This window comes from Xenopus laevis, chromosome 5L (genome assembly GCF_017654675.1).
Source record: "Xenopus laevis strain J_2021 chromosome 5L, Xenopus_laevis_v10.1, whole genome shotgun sequence".
Classification (NCBI taxonomy): domain Eukaryota; kingdom Metazoa; phylum Chordata; class Amphibia; order Anura; family Pipidae; genus Xenopus; species Xenopus laevis.
In genome coordinates, this window is record NC_054379.1 from 17,320,467 (window position 1) to 17,338,378 (window position 17,912).

A 17,912-nucleotide genomic window follows, 5' to 3' on the forward strand; every position below is an offset into this window, starting at 1 on the left:
AACACAAGATAAGAGATGAAAGAAGGAAGCCACCTGGAGATGGATATAAGCAAATATTCTAGATTTATTTTTTTGCCCATCCATGTAGTCCAAAGGTATAGAACTGCCTGAAGCCTAAATGTTACAGCTTATATAAAACCTACATGTGCCATTGGAACAATGTGGAAATTGTTGAGTTGCAAAGTCAAATCTGTGTGCAAGGTATTCTGGGAATACAGTAGAACCCCCAGTACACATTTTTCAGGGGACCAGGAAGTAATTATGTAAAATCCGGGAAAATGTAAAATCCGGGAAAATGCAACTTTTTCTTCAAGTACTGAAAGGAAATATGCAAAGGAGTCCATTTTACTTTGAGATACAATATTTACTGTGTGTGCTTAACAAGGGTTAAAGGAGAACTAAACCTTTGCTAATAAAACCCCTACCCCCCTCTTCCATAGTCCCCTCTCCCTGCTCCCCCCCACACAGGTGTTAACAGAAGTAAATGCCCCTAAGCCGGTAATTACCCCTTTTGCAGAGTCCACGCAACGGAGCTCACGGGGCCATATTCAGCGCTTCGGTAATCTTCAGTAAGCGCCGTATTGTTGCATGCCCAGTTGGAGCATTTCCCCGGTTCGCTACAGGGGGGGGGGCAGGGGGGGGACTATGGAGTATTGGGGTTTTTATTAGCAAGGGGGATTTAGTTCTCCTTTCAGCATTGCAGCATTAATGTTACAATATGGAGGGCATATGCAAGGCCTCTCTGTCAGTCACATACACAACCTAAAGCAATAAGTGATTGGTGCAGGACTGTATAAAGGGCAGACTAATTGCAATTGACCATTTACAGGCAGAACCATGGCAAAAGGACCAGTAACCTGTTTGTATAGAATGAAAAAAAAAAACCAAAAACACCAAGACATATGTAACTTTAAAATAAAGTCTTTATTAAAAAATGACTTGCCAAAACTCGGCTTGCACTCCTCTTCAGAAAAGCTGACAGGACGACGATCCATCGTGCTGAGCTCGATTTCTCCTCCCTGGCTATCTCCTAAAGAAGGCAGGGAGGAGAAATCGAGCACCGCACTATGGATCGTCGCCCTGTCGCCTTTTCTGAAGAGGAGCGCAAACAAATTTTTTTTTAAATAAAAATGTTGACATTACTGGTCCTTTAAAATCAGGGAAATGCACCCATTGAAATGCATTATAAATTGATGGGACCTAACATAAAATATGTAAAATGCGAGAAAACTTTAAATCAGGGTCCTTAAAATCAAGGTTTCACTGTAGTAGTCTTTTGACTACTGCTACATTTGCAACAGTAGTCAGGAGGAGCAGTGGAGCGAATTGCAAGGTAGACATAGCTTTTTTAAAGAATAACTTTAAAGGAACAGTTCAGTATAAAAATAAAAACTGGGTAAATAGATAGGCTGTGCAAAATAAAAAATGTTACTAATATAGTTAATTAGCCAAAAATGTAATGTATAAAGGCTGGAGTGACTGGATGTGTAACATAATAGCCAGAACACTACTTTCTGCTTTTTAGCTCTCCTGGTTTCTACTGATTGGATACCAAGCAGTAACCAATCAATGACTTGAGGGGGGGGGGCACATGGGTCATAACTGTTGCTTTTGAATCTGAGCTGCATGCTTAAGGGGAACTATACCCCCCAAACAATGTAGGTCTCTATAAAAATAAATTGCATAAAACAGCTCATATGTAAAACTCTGCTTCATGTAAATAAACCATTTTCATAATAATATACTTTTGTAGTAATATGTGCCATTGGGTAATCAAAAATAGAAAATTGGCATTTTAAAAAATAAGGGCTGCCCCGTGGGATCGTACGATTTACTGTGAACACAAACACTGTTGCTTAAATGTTCATTTTGGGGGCATAGTTTTCGTTTAAGGGGAGCTATCGTGAAAATGAAAATTGAATATAAGCTTCAGCACACTGAAATTAAAAGTTTTCGAACCACAATCAATTAAAAATTCTGTACTGTTTCTGAAATAATCAAGTTTATCTTCACTATTCCTCTCTCAGCATCTGTTTCTCTTCATTTTGTTTTCATGCAGCAGTTGGGTTACAGATATTCACTGACAGTTAGATGCAATATATCTAAAGGGGGGGGCTGCTTTTGCCTTTACAAAGTTTCTTATTTCAGTATGATAAAGCTTATATTAAATTTTCATTTAAACAGTTCCCCTATAGGATCAATTGCAAACTCACCGAACAGTTATGTCCCATGTGGCCCCCCTTCAAGTCGCTGACTAACTAAGAGTTAGAGAGCTGAAAAGCAGGAAGTAGTGTTCTGGCTATTATGTTACACATCCAGTCACTCCAGCCTTTATACATTACATTTTTGCCTAATTATATCAGAAACATTTTTTATTTTGCACAGCCTATCTATTTACCCTGTTTTTTAAACTGAATTGTTCCTTTAAAAGGAGAACTAAAGTCTTCTCTCCACTATATGTGAACAAGTACAGTACAGGAGGGAGGTCGCTGCACAGGGATTAGGTTTTTAAAAAGTAACTTGTTTCCTTTAACAGTGATACCTATATAACATACAGCACCTAAGTGTCAAAAATTGCGACTTCGAGGCAGTTGCGACAGCCGTAGGGCTGCGAGTAACAACTCTGCTGGAGGGCTGATATAACAAAGGCAGCTGTAAACAACTGGACACAATACAAAGCAGTGAGGAACCTAACATTGCCCAGTAAGAATTAAACATCCTTTGGCAGGTCAGTAACAGGATCTGGGAGTGTTCGGGGCAATAGAGTGCCCTGTGCCAGATCCCACAGCTTTGTACGGAGGTTTCCTGTAATCGGAGGAGATGATGTGGCTTTCCCCTTCTTCCCATGGTTTTTCCAGTTGCACAGCTGGTACAAATGTCGCGACACACAAAGAAGGGAAACATTTGGAAGGTCATGGCTGGATCAAAAAGGAACCCCCCCTGTCTCCCCTTCTTACCCACTGAGGACGTGAATCCTTTCTGTATTATATTTCAGCGGCGTGAGCTCACAGCGCAACACTTGAAGGGCTTCCAGCACCTTCCCGTCCTCTAAGTATTCCAGGTACTTCTGCTGCAGCAGCAAAAACTTCATCCTCTGTCGGATAAGAAAGAAGTAAGGGTAAATACTAACAGTGACACACTTACGCAGCAGCTGCACAACCTAAAGTGCCAGGGTGAAAATCCTATGCCACTGGACAGGGCAACTGACTTTCAGATGGTGAAGAACCTCAATCCTGCTGAGGATCTTGCCATTAGGTTTATTTTTATCTATTTCCAGTTGTTTATATAGCGTCTCAAAGCTTTACAGACATTATACATCCTTCACATCGGTCCCTGCCCCAGAGGACCTTGCAATCTAAAGTCCCCATCACATTCACACACATTACGGTTAAAGGAACAGTAACACCAAAAATTAATAAAGGATAATGTACTGTTGCATTGGTAAAACTGGTAAAACTGATGTGTTTACTTTAGAACCACTGTGGCAATGGCGGAAATTGAAAAAAGGCTAAATGGCACAGGTTGCATAGTTAGATAACATCATTATGTTCTACAGAGCTTATCTGCTGTGCAACCTGAGCCTTTGCTTCTTTAAATGGCTGCCCCCATTGTTACACAGCAGCTTTTTTGATGTTACTGTTCCTTTAAAGCATTAGTACCATCACAAAAAAAAAAAAAAATTGTTTGTATACATCGAAAAAAAAAACCAAGACAAATTAAATTTTAAAATCGCACAGAATTTATTAAGAAATAACTTAAAGGAAAACTATACCCCCAAAATGAATACTTAAGCAACAGATAGTTTATATCAAATTGAATAACATATTAAAGAATCTTACCAAACTGGAATATATATTTACATAAATATTGCCCTTTTACATCTCTTGCCTTGAACCACCATTTCGTGACTCTATCTGTGCTGCCTCAGAGATCACCTGACCAGAAATACTACAACACTAACTGTAACAGGAAGAAGTGAGGAAGCAAAAGACACAACTCTGTCTGTTAATTGGCTCATGTGACCTAACATGTGGTTTGTATGTGTGCACAGTGAATCTTACGATCTCAGGGGGCGGCCCTTATTTTTTAAAATGGCAATTTTCTATTTATGATTACCTAATGGCACATACTACTAAAAAAGTATATTATTATGATAATGGTTCATTTACATGAAGCAGGGTTTTACACATGACCTGTTTTACTCAGTATCTTTTAATAGAGACCTACATTGTTTGGGGGGTATAGTTTTCCTTTAACAAAACTCCTCGGAGAAAAGCAATCGGGCAATCCATTGTGCGGCACTTGATTTCTCCTCCCTGCCTCTCTTATAGGAGATAGCCAGGGAGGAGAAATCGAGTGCCACATGATGGATCGTCACTGTGTCGCCTTTCTGAAGAGGAGCGGAAGCGGAGTTTTGTTAAGTTATTTCTTAATAAAGGCTTTGCGATTTTGAAGTTTAATTTGTCTTTGTGTGTTTTTTTCTATGCATACTAACGAATCTTTTAAACAATTAACCTGCCTGTATGTTTGATGGAGCATAGGAGGAAACCGACACAGACACAAACTTGCAGACAGTGCCCTGGCTGGAATTGAACTCAGGAGCACAGCGGTGCATGGTAGAAGTGGAAACCATCTGTACGACACATATCTAGCCTACACGCAGCCAGTCATATTCCAAATAAGCTCAGCTGGGGAACATCTGGCATAACAAGCAATCCATTCTAATGTGATCATAAGAGCAGCGAGGCAATGAAAACCTTAGACTGTAAAAGGGGGTGCAAACCAAAACATTTTGACGAATGTAAACTACCTAGTAGCTTCTTATTGTGCTGCAAATCAGAGGTTCAATTCCTAATGAAGTCTTTAAAATGTGGAGAGCCTACCAGTGCCGTGCCACTTATTCTGTAGATGTCCAAATACTACAAGGGGGGTTGTTCACCTTTGAGTATGATTTAGGGAGTGATATTCTGAGACAATTTGAAATTTGTTATTTTTTATGATTTGTGGTTTTTGAGTTATTTAGCTGTTTATAAAGCTGCTTAAAGTCCTGCAGCGAGTCGGGACCCGCGGGTTACCCGCAAAAAACATCGGGCACCCTGCGGAATAAGGGAAGGATTTTCAGGTGCGGGTATAGATTCGGGTAGCGGGTCTGATCTAAATTTCTTATCATATGTAATATTGTCTATATTTTACTCCTTTTAAAGTTTTACAAAAATTGTTTCTGTCCCTGCTAGGGTTGCCCCCCGGCCAGTAAAAATTATGGTTGATCCCAATGTTATTAATAGGAAATAAATATATAGGAAGGCCGGTATTTTTTTTCCAGAAAAGGTGGCAACCCTAGTCCCTTCCCATGTTTGATGATGTCACTTCCAGTTTGGAGCAACATCACTGCCTGTTTGATGGTGGTCGGCGGGTTGCGGATAAGGCAGTTACGGGTCCGGATCAAAGTGAGTAAATATGCGGGTTATGGCTCTGGTCGCAGGTCTTACAAATTGGTTCCACGCAGGACTCTACAGCAGCTCTCCAGTTTGCAATGATACCAATCTGGTTGCTGGGGTCTAAATTACTCTAGCAACCATGCATTAATTTGAATAAGTGACTGGAATATGAATTGGAGACGGTCTAAATATAAAAAGGAGTAATAAGTAGCAATAACAATAAATGTGTAGCCTTACAGAGCATTTGTTTTTTTTAGAAGTGGTCAGTGACCCCCATTTGAAAACTGTAAAGAATCAGAAGGCAAATAATTAAAAACCTATAAAAGAGAAGAATTGAGGCCAGTTTGCAGTTTCAGAAATCTGGTTGCTAGGGTCTAAATTACCCTAGCAACCATGCATTAATTTGAATAAGTGACTGGAATATGAATAGGAGACGGTCTAAATATAAAAAGGAGTAATAAGTAGCAATAACAATAAATGTGTAGCCTTACAGAGCATTTGTTTTTTTTAGAAGGGGTCAGTGACCCCCATTTGAAAACTGTAAAGAATCAGAAGGCAAATAATTAAAAAAATATAAAAGAGAAAAATTGAGGCCAGTTTGCAGTTTCAGAAATCTGGTTGCTAGGGTCTAAATTACCCTGGCAACCATGCATTAATTTGAATAAGAGATGAATATAAATAGAAGATTAGGCACTCAAGGAGCTCCTTTGAGTGTCTACCCTACAAACAATACGGTGATGTCCACTCCCTCATGCTGAAGGATTGGGGCAGAGCACCAGAGCCTCCTCATTTATGTGGTGAGTCTCTCTGAAAAGAAATGTTTTGGTGATGCTACTATAAATAGGAGATGCCTGAATAGAAAGTTGAGTCATAAAAAGTAGTGATAATACATTTGTAGCCTTACAGGTCATTTGTTTGTTTTTTTTGATTTTAGATGGGGTCAGCGACCCCCACCTGTAAGCAGAAAAGAGGCAGAAGAAAAAGGCAAATAATTCAAAACTATAAAAAAATAAACAATGAATACCAATAGAAAAGTTGCTTAGAATTAGTCATTCTATAACCTATTAGGGTATGGGGGTTATAGTGTTAAGTCACTGACATAAGGACTCCAATAAAGCAAAGTCAAAAAGGATGAATAACCTATTTCTATACATTTTACTCATAATTTACAATTCATTGATAAAGTCATATCAGTATATTTGTATTTACACAAGTGTGTGGGAGCTGCCATACTGTGTCCCATCAGCGGCACAGTAAAAGGCCACCTCTTCAGCACAAATATACTCTCCATTCCTCCTGCTGCTCTTTTGGGAGATTAATATGGGCTCCATGTCCTGCTAAAATAGCTTTGTGCCAGTGCAAGAGGAATGCGCTTCCCAATGTGCCATGTACAATATGCTCTGAGGCTGCTGCAAGGTCAAACTACACGTTTTGCTGCCCCTCCAGCCTCATATCAGACGGATTAGGGACAACTAAAGGCAAAGTAAAGCTTAAAAAGACAACTGCTCTCATTAAGAAATACTTGAACCCAGTGGACAATATCTTCTGTATATCAAGAGAATATTAGATTCTGATGTAGCCAATTGCAGCTATGAGCTACGTGAATCAAAATCAGGTTCCAGTGCTGAGGTCAGCAAAACACCACGCAGGCACAGGAGAGAATAGGTTGTCCAGCATAACCATATGACCCAGGATGCTCCTTGAGAACTATAAATCCCAGCATGCCTTTAAAGGAGAAGGAAAGCTACCAAAGCAGTTTAATGCCAATAGATTAGCCACAATAGTGCTAGCTATAACACTATATTTATTCTGCAGAATGCTTTACCATACCTGAGTAAATAGCTCTACAAGCTCTCTGTTTGTTAAGGATAGCAGCTGCCATATTAGCTTGGTGTGACATCACTTCCTGTCTCTCCATGAGTCTCTCCCTGCTCACTGATAGCTCTGGGCTCAGATTACAGCAGGGAGGGGAAGAAGGAGGGGGGGAAAGGGAGCAAACAGAGCATGCTCAAGCCCTAGCCCTGGAGGTTTTAAGGGGAACTAAACTCCACCCATTGTGATAAGTCCCCACCAGCTTGCCTTCGCTAGCCCCCCTCCCTTCCTGCCCCCAGTCTTACCCCTGAATTCAGAACAATCTAGAAAAAAAATAAAATAAATAAATATATATATATATATACCCCTTAACGATAATGCTTAATTAATTTTAGCCCTTCCTTCTCCTTTAAAGGAGAACTAAACCCCTGCAATGTTAAGTCCACACGGGCCACCCTCCCCCTGTCTTACTCCTGAATTTTTTCCCCTCTCGAAAAAGCGACCGCACATGCAGAGTGCACTGGAGCTCACGGGCGCCATCTTCTTCTCCGATAATCTTCGTTAAGTGAGAGGTGTATTGGCGCATGCACAGTTGGAGCAATCTTCCGGGCCACGACAACTGCGCATGCGCCGAAAGACAGAAATTGCTGAAGGGGAAAAAGAAGACACGCAGATTACCGAAGAGAAGAAGATGGCGCCCGTGAGCTCCAGTGCACTCACTCTGCATGTGCGATCGCTATTTCTAGAGGGGTCAGAATTCAGGGGTGTGCAGGGTGATGGCCAGTGGGGACTTATCACAATGGAGGGTTTAGTTCTCCTTTAAGCTGAAAACAGGAAGTTTGATATAGAAGTCCATGTATACACAATAGAGGGAAAGAAATGCTGTGTTTCTTCTGACAGAGGACTCAGAGCAGCATTAAGCTGGCCATAGACGCAAAGATCTGATCGTACGAATCGAGGATTCGTACGATTTTCGGAACGTGTGTGGAGAGTCCCGACATTTTTCGTCCGGCGGAGATCGGTCATTTGGTCGATCGGACAGGTTAGAAAATTTCTGTCGGCTGCCGATAATATCTCTGTGTGTATTGCCGACCGTACGATTTTCAGTGGGAGACTGTCACTAGCTTTGGTTGGACATAGATATCGTACGATTGCTGTCAGGGGCAGAACATTGCTGATCTGTTCTTTAACTAATCTGACTGGTAAGACTTTGATCTGAATAGTTAGTGGCGGGTCGGGAGATGGGAAAGTCCGATCGTACGATGATTCGTACGATCGGATCTTTGCATCTATGGCCAGCTTTACTTTGAGGGTTTACTGGTGTATTTATATAGACCTTACTAATAAAATGTAATAAATTTTAGCCTTTCCTTATCCTTTCAGTCTGTGGCTATCAGTCATTTACATAGGCAACATCTAAAGATCAAATAGGTTTTAAAGTCCAAACATAATGGCTGCTGTATTCTTCCTCTCCCCGGCCCTTCCCCTGATCTTGTTTGTGTCTTGGACCATGACATGGAATATGTGAGTCGGAAGCAAGAAATATTTTTGTGAGAACACTGCTGTACCTTGCAGCCAAAATGTGTTCCGCTCTCGGATAACAGACTGCCAAATCTCCAGGGTGTAAATAGTTTCAATAAACCTCCCTAAAATAGAATTATTCCACTGGATCCAATCAAAATCCTCATAGGATGAGCAGTCTCTTTAGCAGGAATAGGCAACTCATCCCTGCTCTGCGCTAGAAGTATAAAGGCCTTGCCTTGCATACTTTGTTTCCCATGTTTCAAAACTGAAAGCTGCTCCTGGTCTCCTAGTGTAAGGCTAACACATCACTACCCAGATATCACTACGTGAACGGCTCACAAACAGAGTCCCATTATAACCAGTAGATAACACAGCACTTATTCCAATGTTTGCACTTAAAGGGTTTTTTCCCTTTAAATTAACTTTTAGTATGATGTAAAGAGTGATATTCTGAGACAATTTACAATTAGTTTTCATTTTTTATTATTTGTGGTTATTTAGCTCTTTATTCAGCAGCTCTCCAGTTTGTAATTTCAGCAGTCTGCTTGTTAGGCTCTCAATTACCCTTTTGAAAGCTTGAAAGAGTCAAAAGAAAAGGCAAATCTTTCAGAAACAATAAAAAAATTAAGACCAATTGTTAAGTTGGTTAGACTTGGTTGTTCTACAACATTCTAATCGTTAAGGCAAAACATAAAATCCCATTTTTACTTTCTTTAAAGAAAAGGAAACCTATCTCCAATATACTTTAATTAAAAAACGTGTATCGTTTTTATAAGAAACCTGACTGTATGCAGTGAAATTCTCCCTTCATTTACTGCTGTGGATAGGAATTGTCAGACGGTCCCTAACTGTTCTGCAGGGAAACAATCATACTTATGAACAGCAGGGGGAGCCCCCACCTTACTTCCCAGCCATGCAGAACTCAAGCAGCTTTGTTTGTTTCCCTGTAGAGCAGTTGGCGACTGTGTAGAGATTTGTATTGGATTTTATTTTTGCATTTACATCCCCTTTACCGTTTCCAGCTCCTGCTGCAGGGACAAAGATCATGGAGCCAGATTAAAACAGATAAACTGGGATTCTATTTGAAGGATTATTTTGCTGCAGCCACTGGTTCTGCAGAGTTGGAGAAAGTTTGTATTAAACAATACAAAAACTATAAAATCCACATTAAATTATACAGACTGCACTGGGTCCTGTGTTATCGTGTATTCTGATTATTAATCAGTCTTGCTGTATCGGCTTCTGGCAGATATTATTTGACTTGTGCTGTTTTGATAATTTATGATGATCCCTTAGCAGCCCAGACCACACTGAGCATGTGCACAGTCTTGCTCTTGCAAAGATGTTTAACAAAGTTACAAGATGGTGACCCCCTGTGGCCAACTTTGAAAACATAAATCATTTGTTTGATTAGGCTTGTGGTGCATTAAGTTCATGTTTATGTTTACTATACAAAATACAGCATTTCTAGCCTTATTCTATTTTAGACATTACTTCCCCTTTAAAGCTGAACCACCCCTATAATAACAGTGCATGTCTTTCCAGCATCACTGCCTCCCCCAATAGATAAAAACTGAAATGACTTTTTAGCAAACAAACAGTGGTTTTCCATTGGGCTGTGAAACTGTGGGAAAGCAATGAGATACAGATGGGGCACAGCTCATTGCCTGCAGACATAAGGGTTACGGAATAAACCAGCGGAGTCCTAAGAAATGGTTTCTAGAATAGAAATGTTTATGGTGAACAGGAGAACTAGAGAGTTCGGCTAGAAACATTATGCCCGATGTTTTGGGCTTCTGTACCAGCCCACGGCCACCGCAGTCATTTAAAAGATAAGTGAGCCGTTTTATTCTAAAATAAAATAGCTAAGGAAGTTATTTCCACTGCAGGTTTCAGCTTCAATCTTAGAAAAGACACAAGACTTGGAGGCACATTTATCAAAGGTCGAATTTCGAATTCATGTGAGTTTTTAAAAACTCCCCTAAATTTGACCAATCAAAATTTATTTTTAAAAAAAAAATAGAATATTTAAAACTCGGAAGAATTAAAATCGACCTGAAAACTCGAATCTAATTCGGTTCGAATTGAAAAAACTTGATTCAAGTTTTTTTTCTCCAAATGTCAGGAAGGCTCTGGACGTCTCCAATTGACTAAAGAAGCAGTTCAACAGGTTTTAGGTGGCGAATAGACGAATTCTTAAAGGGCCAGTGTATGATAAATCTCGAAACCGAATTCAAATTATTTAAAAAAAACCTCAAAGGTCGAAATTGAATAACTCCCTAGTTGATTCGGACAGTTTTGACCATAAAAAAAAAAGTCGACCCTTGATGAATCTGCCCTCAGTGTTGGAAAAGAGGGATGTTATATTTGGGGGCTGTGTTGTAGTTGTATTAGGGATTTTAAAATAAAAGTTTCTTTTCTTTCTTTTCTACTTGCCTCCACTCACTCCTTTGTTTGCCCTGACAGGCACGGCTTCAGTCTTGGTGCAGACACGGAGCACATATCAGAACCAAAATGCATACTCGTGTTAGATAGGGTTGAAAAAAGACAAAGTCCATCAAGTTCAATCCTTATTACTAGGGATGCACCAAATCCAAGATTCGGCCTTTTTCAGCAGGATTTGGATTCGGCCGAATCCTTGTGCCTGGCTGAACAGAATAATAATTTGCATATGTAAATCAGGGGCGGGTAGGGAAAGTGTGACTTTTCGTCACAAAAAAAAAAAAAAGAATTTACCACTTTTTCCTTTCCTGCCCCTAATTTGCATATGCAAATTAGGATTCGGATTAGGTTCGGTATTCGGACCAATCTTTCACCAAGGATTTGGCCGAATCCAAAATAGTGGATTTGGTGCATCCCTACTTATTACATATGCAAATTCGGCCAAATCCTGGATTCGGTGCATTCCTAGTCTGTACAAACTCCCAATTGCAGACAGAGAAGAGAGTGGATCAGCTTTTTCTCAGCATGTGTATAAACTAACACATGTGGCAACAGCATTAGCATTGAAGACCTGGCCCCACAAAATGCCCCAGTAGCTCCCCATCTTCTTTTCTGCTGATTCACTGCACATGCTCTGTGCTGCTGTCACTTACTGAGCTTAGGGACCCACTCACAATATACAGTACACATAGAATAGAAATGTCACAATATAAGGCTGATTAGTGATGTTCACGTTACGTGGCAGGTCAGAAACCAGTTGCAGTCTGCATCAGAAAATCAGCCCTGTAGCCAAGGCTTCTATTACTGGTGTAACCTTACTTTTTGCTGATGATTTTGCAAGACCCCCTAGTCTTTGCTGATCAGCAGCTCAGCGCATCCTGAACAAGAGTCCTGCATCGGGTCGGGTATCCGTGGAATACTTGCAATGTGATCATGTCTCGGCTGGATGAAACTTCATGTGCCCACGGGTACCCGATACTGATGTGTGGATCGAGAATTTCTCGACCAGCTCCTGACCCTAACCCGCCCCCTCCCAATACGCACCCGGTCTGCACCCGCTGCTGCCCTCTATTTATAGACCCGTGCCCCCCCCCCGCAGTGATGTCACAAAAGGGTCAGGGGTGGGAGGAAGTCTATGAAATCCAGGTGCCAGAATCCGGAACTGCTAGGTCATGGACGGGGAGAGCAGGAGAAGAGCCTGACCCAGACCCACCCTGAATATTTTGTGCAGGAGTCGGCCTGAACCCGCCCGACCCGCGGGTTTCTGGCAGGCCCACACATCACTAGTACCCGATCTGCTGCTGTGGGGTGGGCTACAGGAGGCTAATCCAAGGGCAACAGACGATAATCTAATCTTTGTAATGAAAAAAAAAAATCACCGATCCGATGACACTTCTGGTTAACGGGACGACACTTCCAGCAATCACGGTGAGGAGCGGTTGAGTAGAAATCCATGAGGTTTAGAAGGTGGGTAAGTGGGTTCGGGTCAGGCTTAGGTTAAGTTGGTACCGTTTGGGTGTGGGTTTGGGTGCGGGTTTGGGTGCTGGTCTCTACCCTGAGCATATGTAGTGCCACTGACACAAAAGATGACCCAACAAGTTGGGGAGCTGCTGGGGGCAACAATGAAGGCCCGAACTTTGTTACATGGTTGCTACAGTAAGTTCTGTATATAAAACATAGCATTTCTACAGTAGAACCACCATTTTTCAGGGGACCAGAAAAAGATGGTGTAAAGTCCAGGAAAATGTATTATACACAATATATACCACAAAACAACAATGTAAAATGAGGGGAAACTTAAAATAAGGGGATGTAAAATTGAGGTTTCACTGTATATTCAAATTATCTATTAACATAAAACATTAATGCCCTTCCAAATTAAATGACAAGTCCTTCTTAGAATATCAAAGCCCACATCATAGTTGGTGGTTGCACACGGGGGAGATTTAGTCACCTACGTTACATCTTCGCTACTCCAGGCGACTAATCTCCCCGAAACGCCTTCCCACCGGCAAGAATGTGAATCACTGGCTGGAAGGCATAAGCGTAACTAGTTTTTTCAAAGTCGCCTTACAAGGAAAGTTTGCCCGACCTCGGGAAACCAATGGAACGCTTATGCCATCCCTCAGGCGATTTACATTGTTGCCGGTGGGAAGGCCTTTTCGGGGAAATTAGTTGCCCACAAGATTTATCGCAGGTGACTAAATCTTCCCATTTGCCACAACCCTTAAAGGAAAAGGCAAAAAGTAAGTAAGCTTTATCAGACAGGTCTATATAAATACAACAGTAAACCCTCAGAGTAATGCTGCTCTGAGTCTTCTTTGCTTCTCCTTTAAAGGAGAAACAAACCCTTAATTAAAAAAACCCTACCCTACATAGACCCCCTCCCTCCTCCACCCCAGCCTAGTCCCTCCCCCCCCACCCAGGGCACATGCCCCTGACTCTTTACTTACACCTCCATGCAGATTCTGTCCAGCGAAGCTCACAGGCGCCACCTTCTTCTCTACGAAAATCTTCGGAATGAGACCGGTGATGCAGCGCATGCGCAGTTAGGAGCAATTCTTTGAAAATTGCCAGTCTCATTCTGAAGATTATCAAAGCAGCTGAAGATGGCCTCTGTGAACTCTGCACGGAGGGGTAAGTAAAAAGTTAGGGGCATTTGCCCGGGGGGTGGGCAGCTAGGCTGGGGGGGGGGAGGGAGTCTATGTAGGGTAGGGGGTTAGGTTTTCTTTTTTATTAAGGGTTTGTTTCTCCTTTAAAGCACCAGTAACATAAAAAAAAAATGTAAAACATTTTTGTTTGTACTTTACGATAAAAAAAACACCAAGACTTTATTTCTCCTCCCTGCCTTCTATAGGAGATAGCCAGGGAGGGAGATAGCCCTGTCGCCATTTCTGAAAAGGAGCGCAAGCGGAGAATCGGTAAATTTAAAGACTTTGCAAATTTAAAGTTAAGTGTCATGGCGTTTTTTTTTCCGTGAAGTACAAATTTATTTTTTTTATGTTACTGGTCCTTTAAGGAGCCTGTGATATTGGAAAATAGGACAGTACATATTATTAAAAAAGCAATGTACTATCAGCAGACTGATCAGGCAAGAGGCAGTGTACACCTGGTTTGTAAGGCACATGCTGGCATACTGCCCCTTTAAGCAGAATATTATAGGAGTAACAAGTAGCAGCAACTACTCACCCGAATGACGTCTGTGGTAGGGCAGGATACAGAGGAATGTTCACTCCCTGAGCCTCCTGAGGAAGGGCGACATGCCTGCCAACAAACATTTAAACCAACCTGGTCAGAGGAGATACAGGATCTAACACAATACCAATAACATTGCAGCAGCAAACAATACAAGTCATTTGTTCACTAATTAAGGGATGGCTCATATTCAAGTTATAGAATGTCCTGTTAGTAACTTTTCAGTTGCTCTTGCTACAGTTTTTGCACTATTAACCTTCTTCTGCTTCTTTCCAGTTTTCAAATGGGGGTCTCTGACCCCAGCAGCCAAAATAAAAATCCTCTGTGAGGCTACAGTTTTAGAACTTCCCTATCTTTCTACCCATGGTTTTTTGCCGTTGGAAAAAAAAAAAAAGTCAATTGCAATTGGTTTCAGTGTGTACCCGTCTACATAATTGCCAATGTAATAAAACAATTAATCGGCAGCGTTTCATCTAACCACACAATGCCAAATCAGCCAACGAAACGGCCTCTTCCTCACAGTATTAAACACTGTAAGCCGCATTCGTTTTTCCATCTCTCTCTCTCTCTATTCTCTGATGTTGGCAGAGGTCAATTGTCTTTTAATTAGCTTGTGCTACATTGTAGCAGGAGTCAGAACTAGTGGTTCAGAGAACATAAACAGCCAAGACAGGTACTGCTTTCAATAGTAAATGCATTTATAGAAGTTCAAACTAGTAAATGATCAGATTAGGAGGGTATGGAATTAAGAGTTAAAATCTAATTTTTAGTATGAAGGCAGTGCTTTGTGTACCGCATGAGGCATGTTATCTGTTTTCAGAATTGGAACATGGTAAAGCTGAGCACACTCTTTCCTTCCTTAAGGTGGCCTGGTGCACAATGTAGGAGGGTACGGCAACCACCAAAGGTCAATAGAATAGAAATACACTGGCACTCGAAGCAATTGAAATGCAGGGTTACCCAATGCTATTTATTTATAATAAATAGCAAGGGGTAACCCTGCATTTCAATTGCCTTGAGGGCCAGTGTATTTCTATTCTGTTTTCAGAAGACTTTACACTGCACATGAAGAGCTTTTTGGCTCTTCTTAGCCCATCTCACCCTAACCATGTCATTTTCTCTGCCTCCATAATAAACACACAACACATGATTAATAACTTCAAACAGCTGATTTTAGAACATGTTAATTCCTTTCATTCCTCATTTGCCCATAACAAATAGGGGCACACTGTCCCTTTAATCTCTAGAGCAGACAAACGCTTCTGTTCTGATGACATCACTTCCTCCGTCTCTCTACCCTCCCCCATTGGACAGAAAGCAAGCACTGATCAACAAATGAATCAGCTGGAAGGCAGAGTCAGCGATCAGCTGATTCCCTTGTTTGTAATTCGAGACCCACCCCTTCCCCCAGAGACTGAACTGGCCCAGCAATGGGCGGTATTGGAATTTGTCTGCTTACAACGCACTCGCAGGCAGAAAACAAAGCAGCCACTCACAGGAAGGTATTGCTGGCACTTTACTGAGCTAGGACAAACCTAGAGAAGTTGTTAGCCAATATTTAAAGGTAAACATATACATTGTGTTGTATCCTTAAAACGATGTACATTTTAAAATAAGATAAAAAAAAAAAACCGGTTTTAAAGTTATTTATAAATGTCTATTTAAATCTAATTAATGTCATAAATGTCATTGCTGTGAAAGTAGTGTCTGTGCCTTTCTGCACTGCTGGTTCTCCCTCTGCAATCCAATGTAGCAGAAGTCAGCCATACGTGCTTCCCAGGCCTTTTCTGTCAGCTACCGTCTGCTAAAAAAACCTAGACCGAGGAAACCCCTCCCCCTGCCCAGGAAAGGAATAGAAAGGGACAGATTTTGGTTTTGTCATCCCCCGCCCTCCATGGAACTTCCCACTGACTAGCATTATGGGCCTGTGTGCACGGTCCACTCATATATTAGAATAAAATGGATTATTATGGTTTCTCTAGCACATCTCGGGAAAACACCTAGTGAGACAGTGAAACAATGGGGGGGGGGGGGGGTGTAAGTTCTACAGAGTTGCAGAGAGGGCTACAGTGGGGAGCAGAGAGGGCTACAGTGGGGAGCAGAGAGGGCTACAGTGGGGAGCAGAGAGGGCTACAGTGGAGAGCAGAGAGGGCTACAGTGGAGAGCAGAGAGGGCTACAGTGGAGAGCAGAGAGGGCTACAGTGGAGAGCAGAGAGGGCTACAGTGGAGAGCAGAGAGGGCTACAGTGGAGAGCAGAGAGGGCTACAGTGGAGAGCAGAGAGGGCTACAGTGGAGAGCAGAGAGGGCTACAGTGGAGAGCAGAGAGGGCTACAGTGGAGAGCAGAGAGGGCTACAGTGGAGAGCAGAGAGGGCTACAGTGGAGAGCAGAGAGGGCTACAGTGGAGAGCAGAGAGGGCTACAGTGGAGAGCAGAGAGGGCTACAGTGGAGAGCAGAGGGCTACAGTGGAGAGCAGAGGGCTACAGTGGAGGAGAGCAGAGGCTACAGTGGAGAGCAGAGGGCTACAGTGGAGAGCAGAGGGCTACAGTGGAGAGCAGAGGGCTACAGTGGAGAGCAGAGGGCTACAGTGGAGAGCAGAGGGCTACAGTGGAGAGCAGAGGGCTACAGTGGAGAGCAGAGGGCTACAGTGGAGAGCAGAGGGCTACAGTGGAGAGCAGAGGGCTACAGTGGAGAGCAGAGGGCTACAGTGGAGAGCAGAGGGTACAGTGGAGAGCAGAGGGCTACAGTGGAGAGCAGAGGGCTACAGTGGAGAGCAGAGGGCTACAGTGGAAAGCAGAGGGCTACAGTGGAAAGCAGAGGGCTACAGTGGAAGGCAGAGGGCTACAGTGGAAGGCAGAGGGCTACAGTGGAAAGCAGAGGGCTACAGTGGAAAGCAGAGGGCTACAGTGGAAAGCAGAGGGCTACAGTGGAAAGCAGAGGGCTACAGTGGAGAGCAGAGGGCTACAGTGGAGAGCAGAGGGCTACAGTGGAGAGCAGAGGGCTACAGTGGGAGAGCAGAGGGCTACAGTGGAGAGCAGAGGGCTACAGTGGAGAGCAGAGGGCTACAGTGGAGAGCAGAGGGCTACAGTGGGAGAGCAGAGGGCTACAGTGGAGAGCAGAGGGCTTACAGTGGAGAGCAGAGGGCTACAGTGGAGAGCAGAGGGCTACAGTGGAGAGCAGAGGGCTACAGTGGAGAGCAGAGGGCTACAGTGGAGAGCAGAGGGCTACAGTGGAGAGCAGAGGGCCACAGTGGAGAGCAGAGGGCCACAGTGGAGAGCAGAGGGCCACAGTGGAGAGCAGAGGGCCACAGTGGAGAGCAGAGGGCCACAGTGGAGAGCAGAGGGCTACAGTGGAGAGCAGAGGGCTACAGTGGGGAGCAGATAGAAAGGCAGGAACTGCATGGTACAGCTCATTCACACAGTAACAAATAGGTGTAATCAATAGATATATATATATTGCAGAACCTGGGATTTTTAGGTCAGTTTCAATGTGAGGCCAGAGAG

General features: G+C 42.7%; 1 protein-coding gene across 1 annotated transcript in view; it reads right to left on the reverse strand.

The window, feature by feature from the left end:
- Positions 1 to 17,912, reverse strand: part of wdr26.L (WD repeat domain 26 L homeolog) — a 44,011-nt gene that overhangs the window by 16,142 nt on the left and 9,957 nt on the right. The window contains exons 4-5 of the mRNA XM_018262648.2: positions 14,406 to 14,480; positions 2,958 to 3,094 (exon numbers count right to left, since the gene is read on the reverse strand). Of these exons, the coding sequence (XP_018118137.1) occupies positions 2,958 to 3,094; positions 14,406 to 14,480 (212 nt within the window). The remainder of the gene's footprint in view (positions 1 to 2,957; positions 3,095 to 14,405; positions 14,481 to 17,912) is intronic.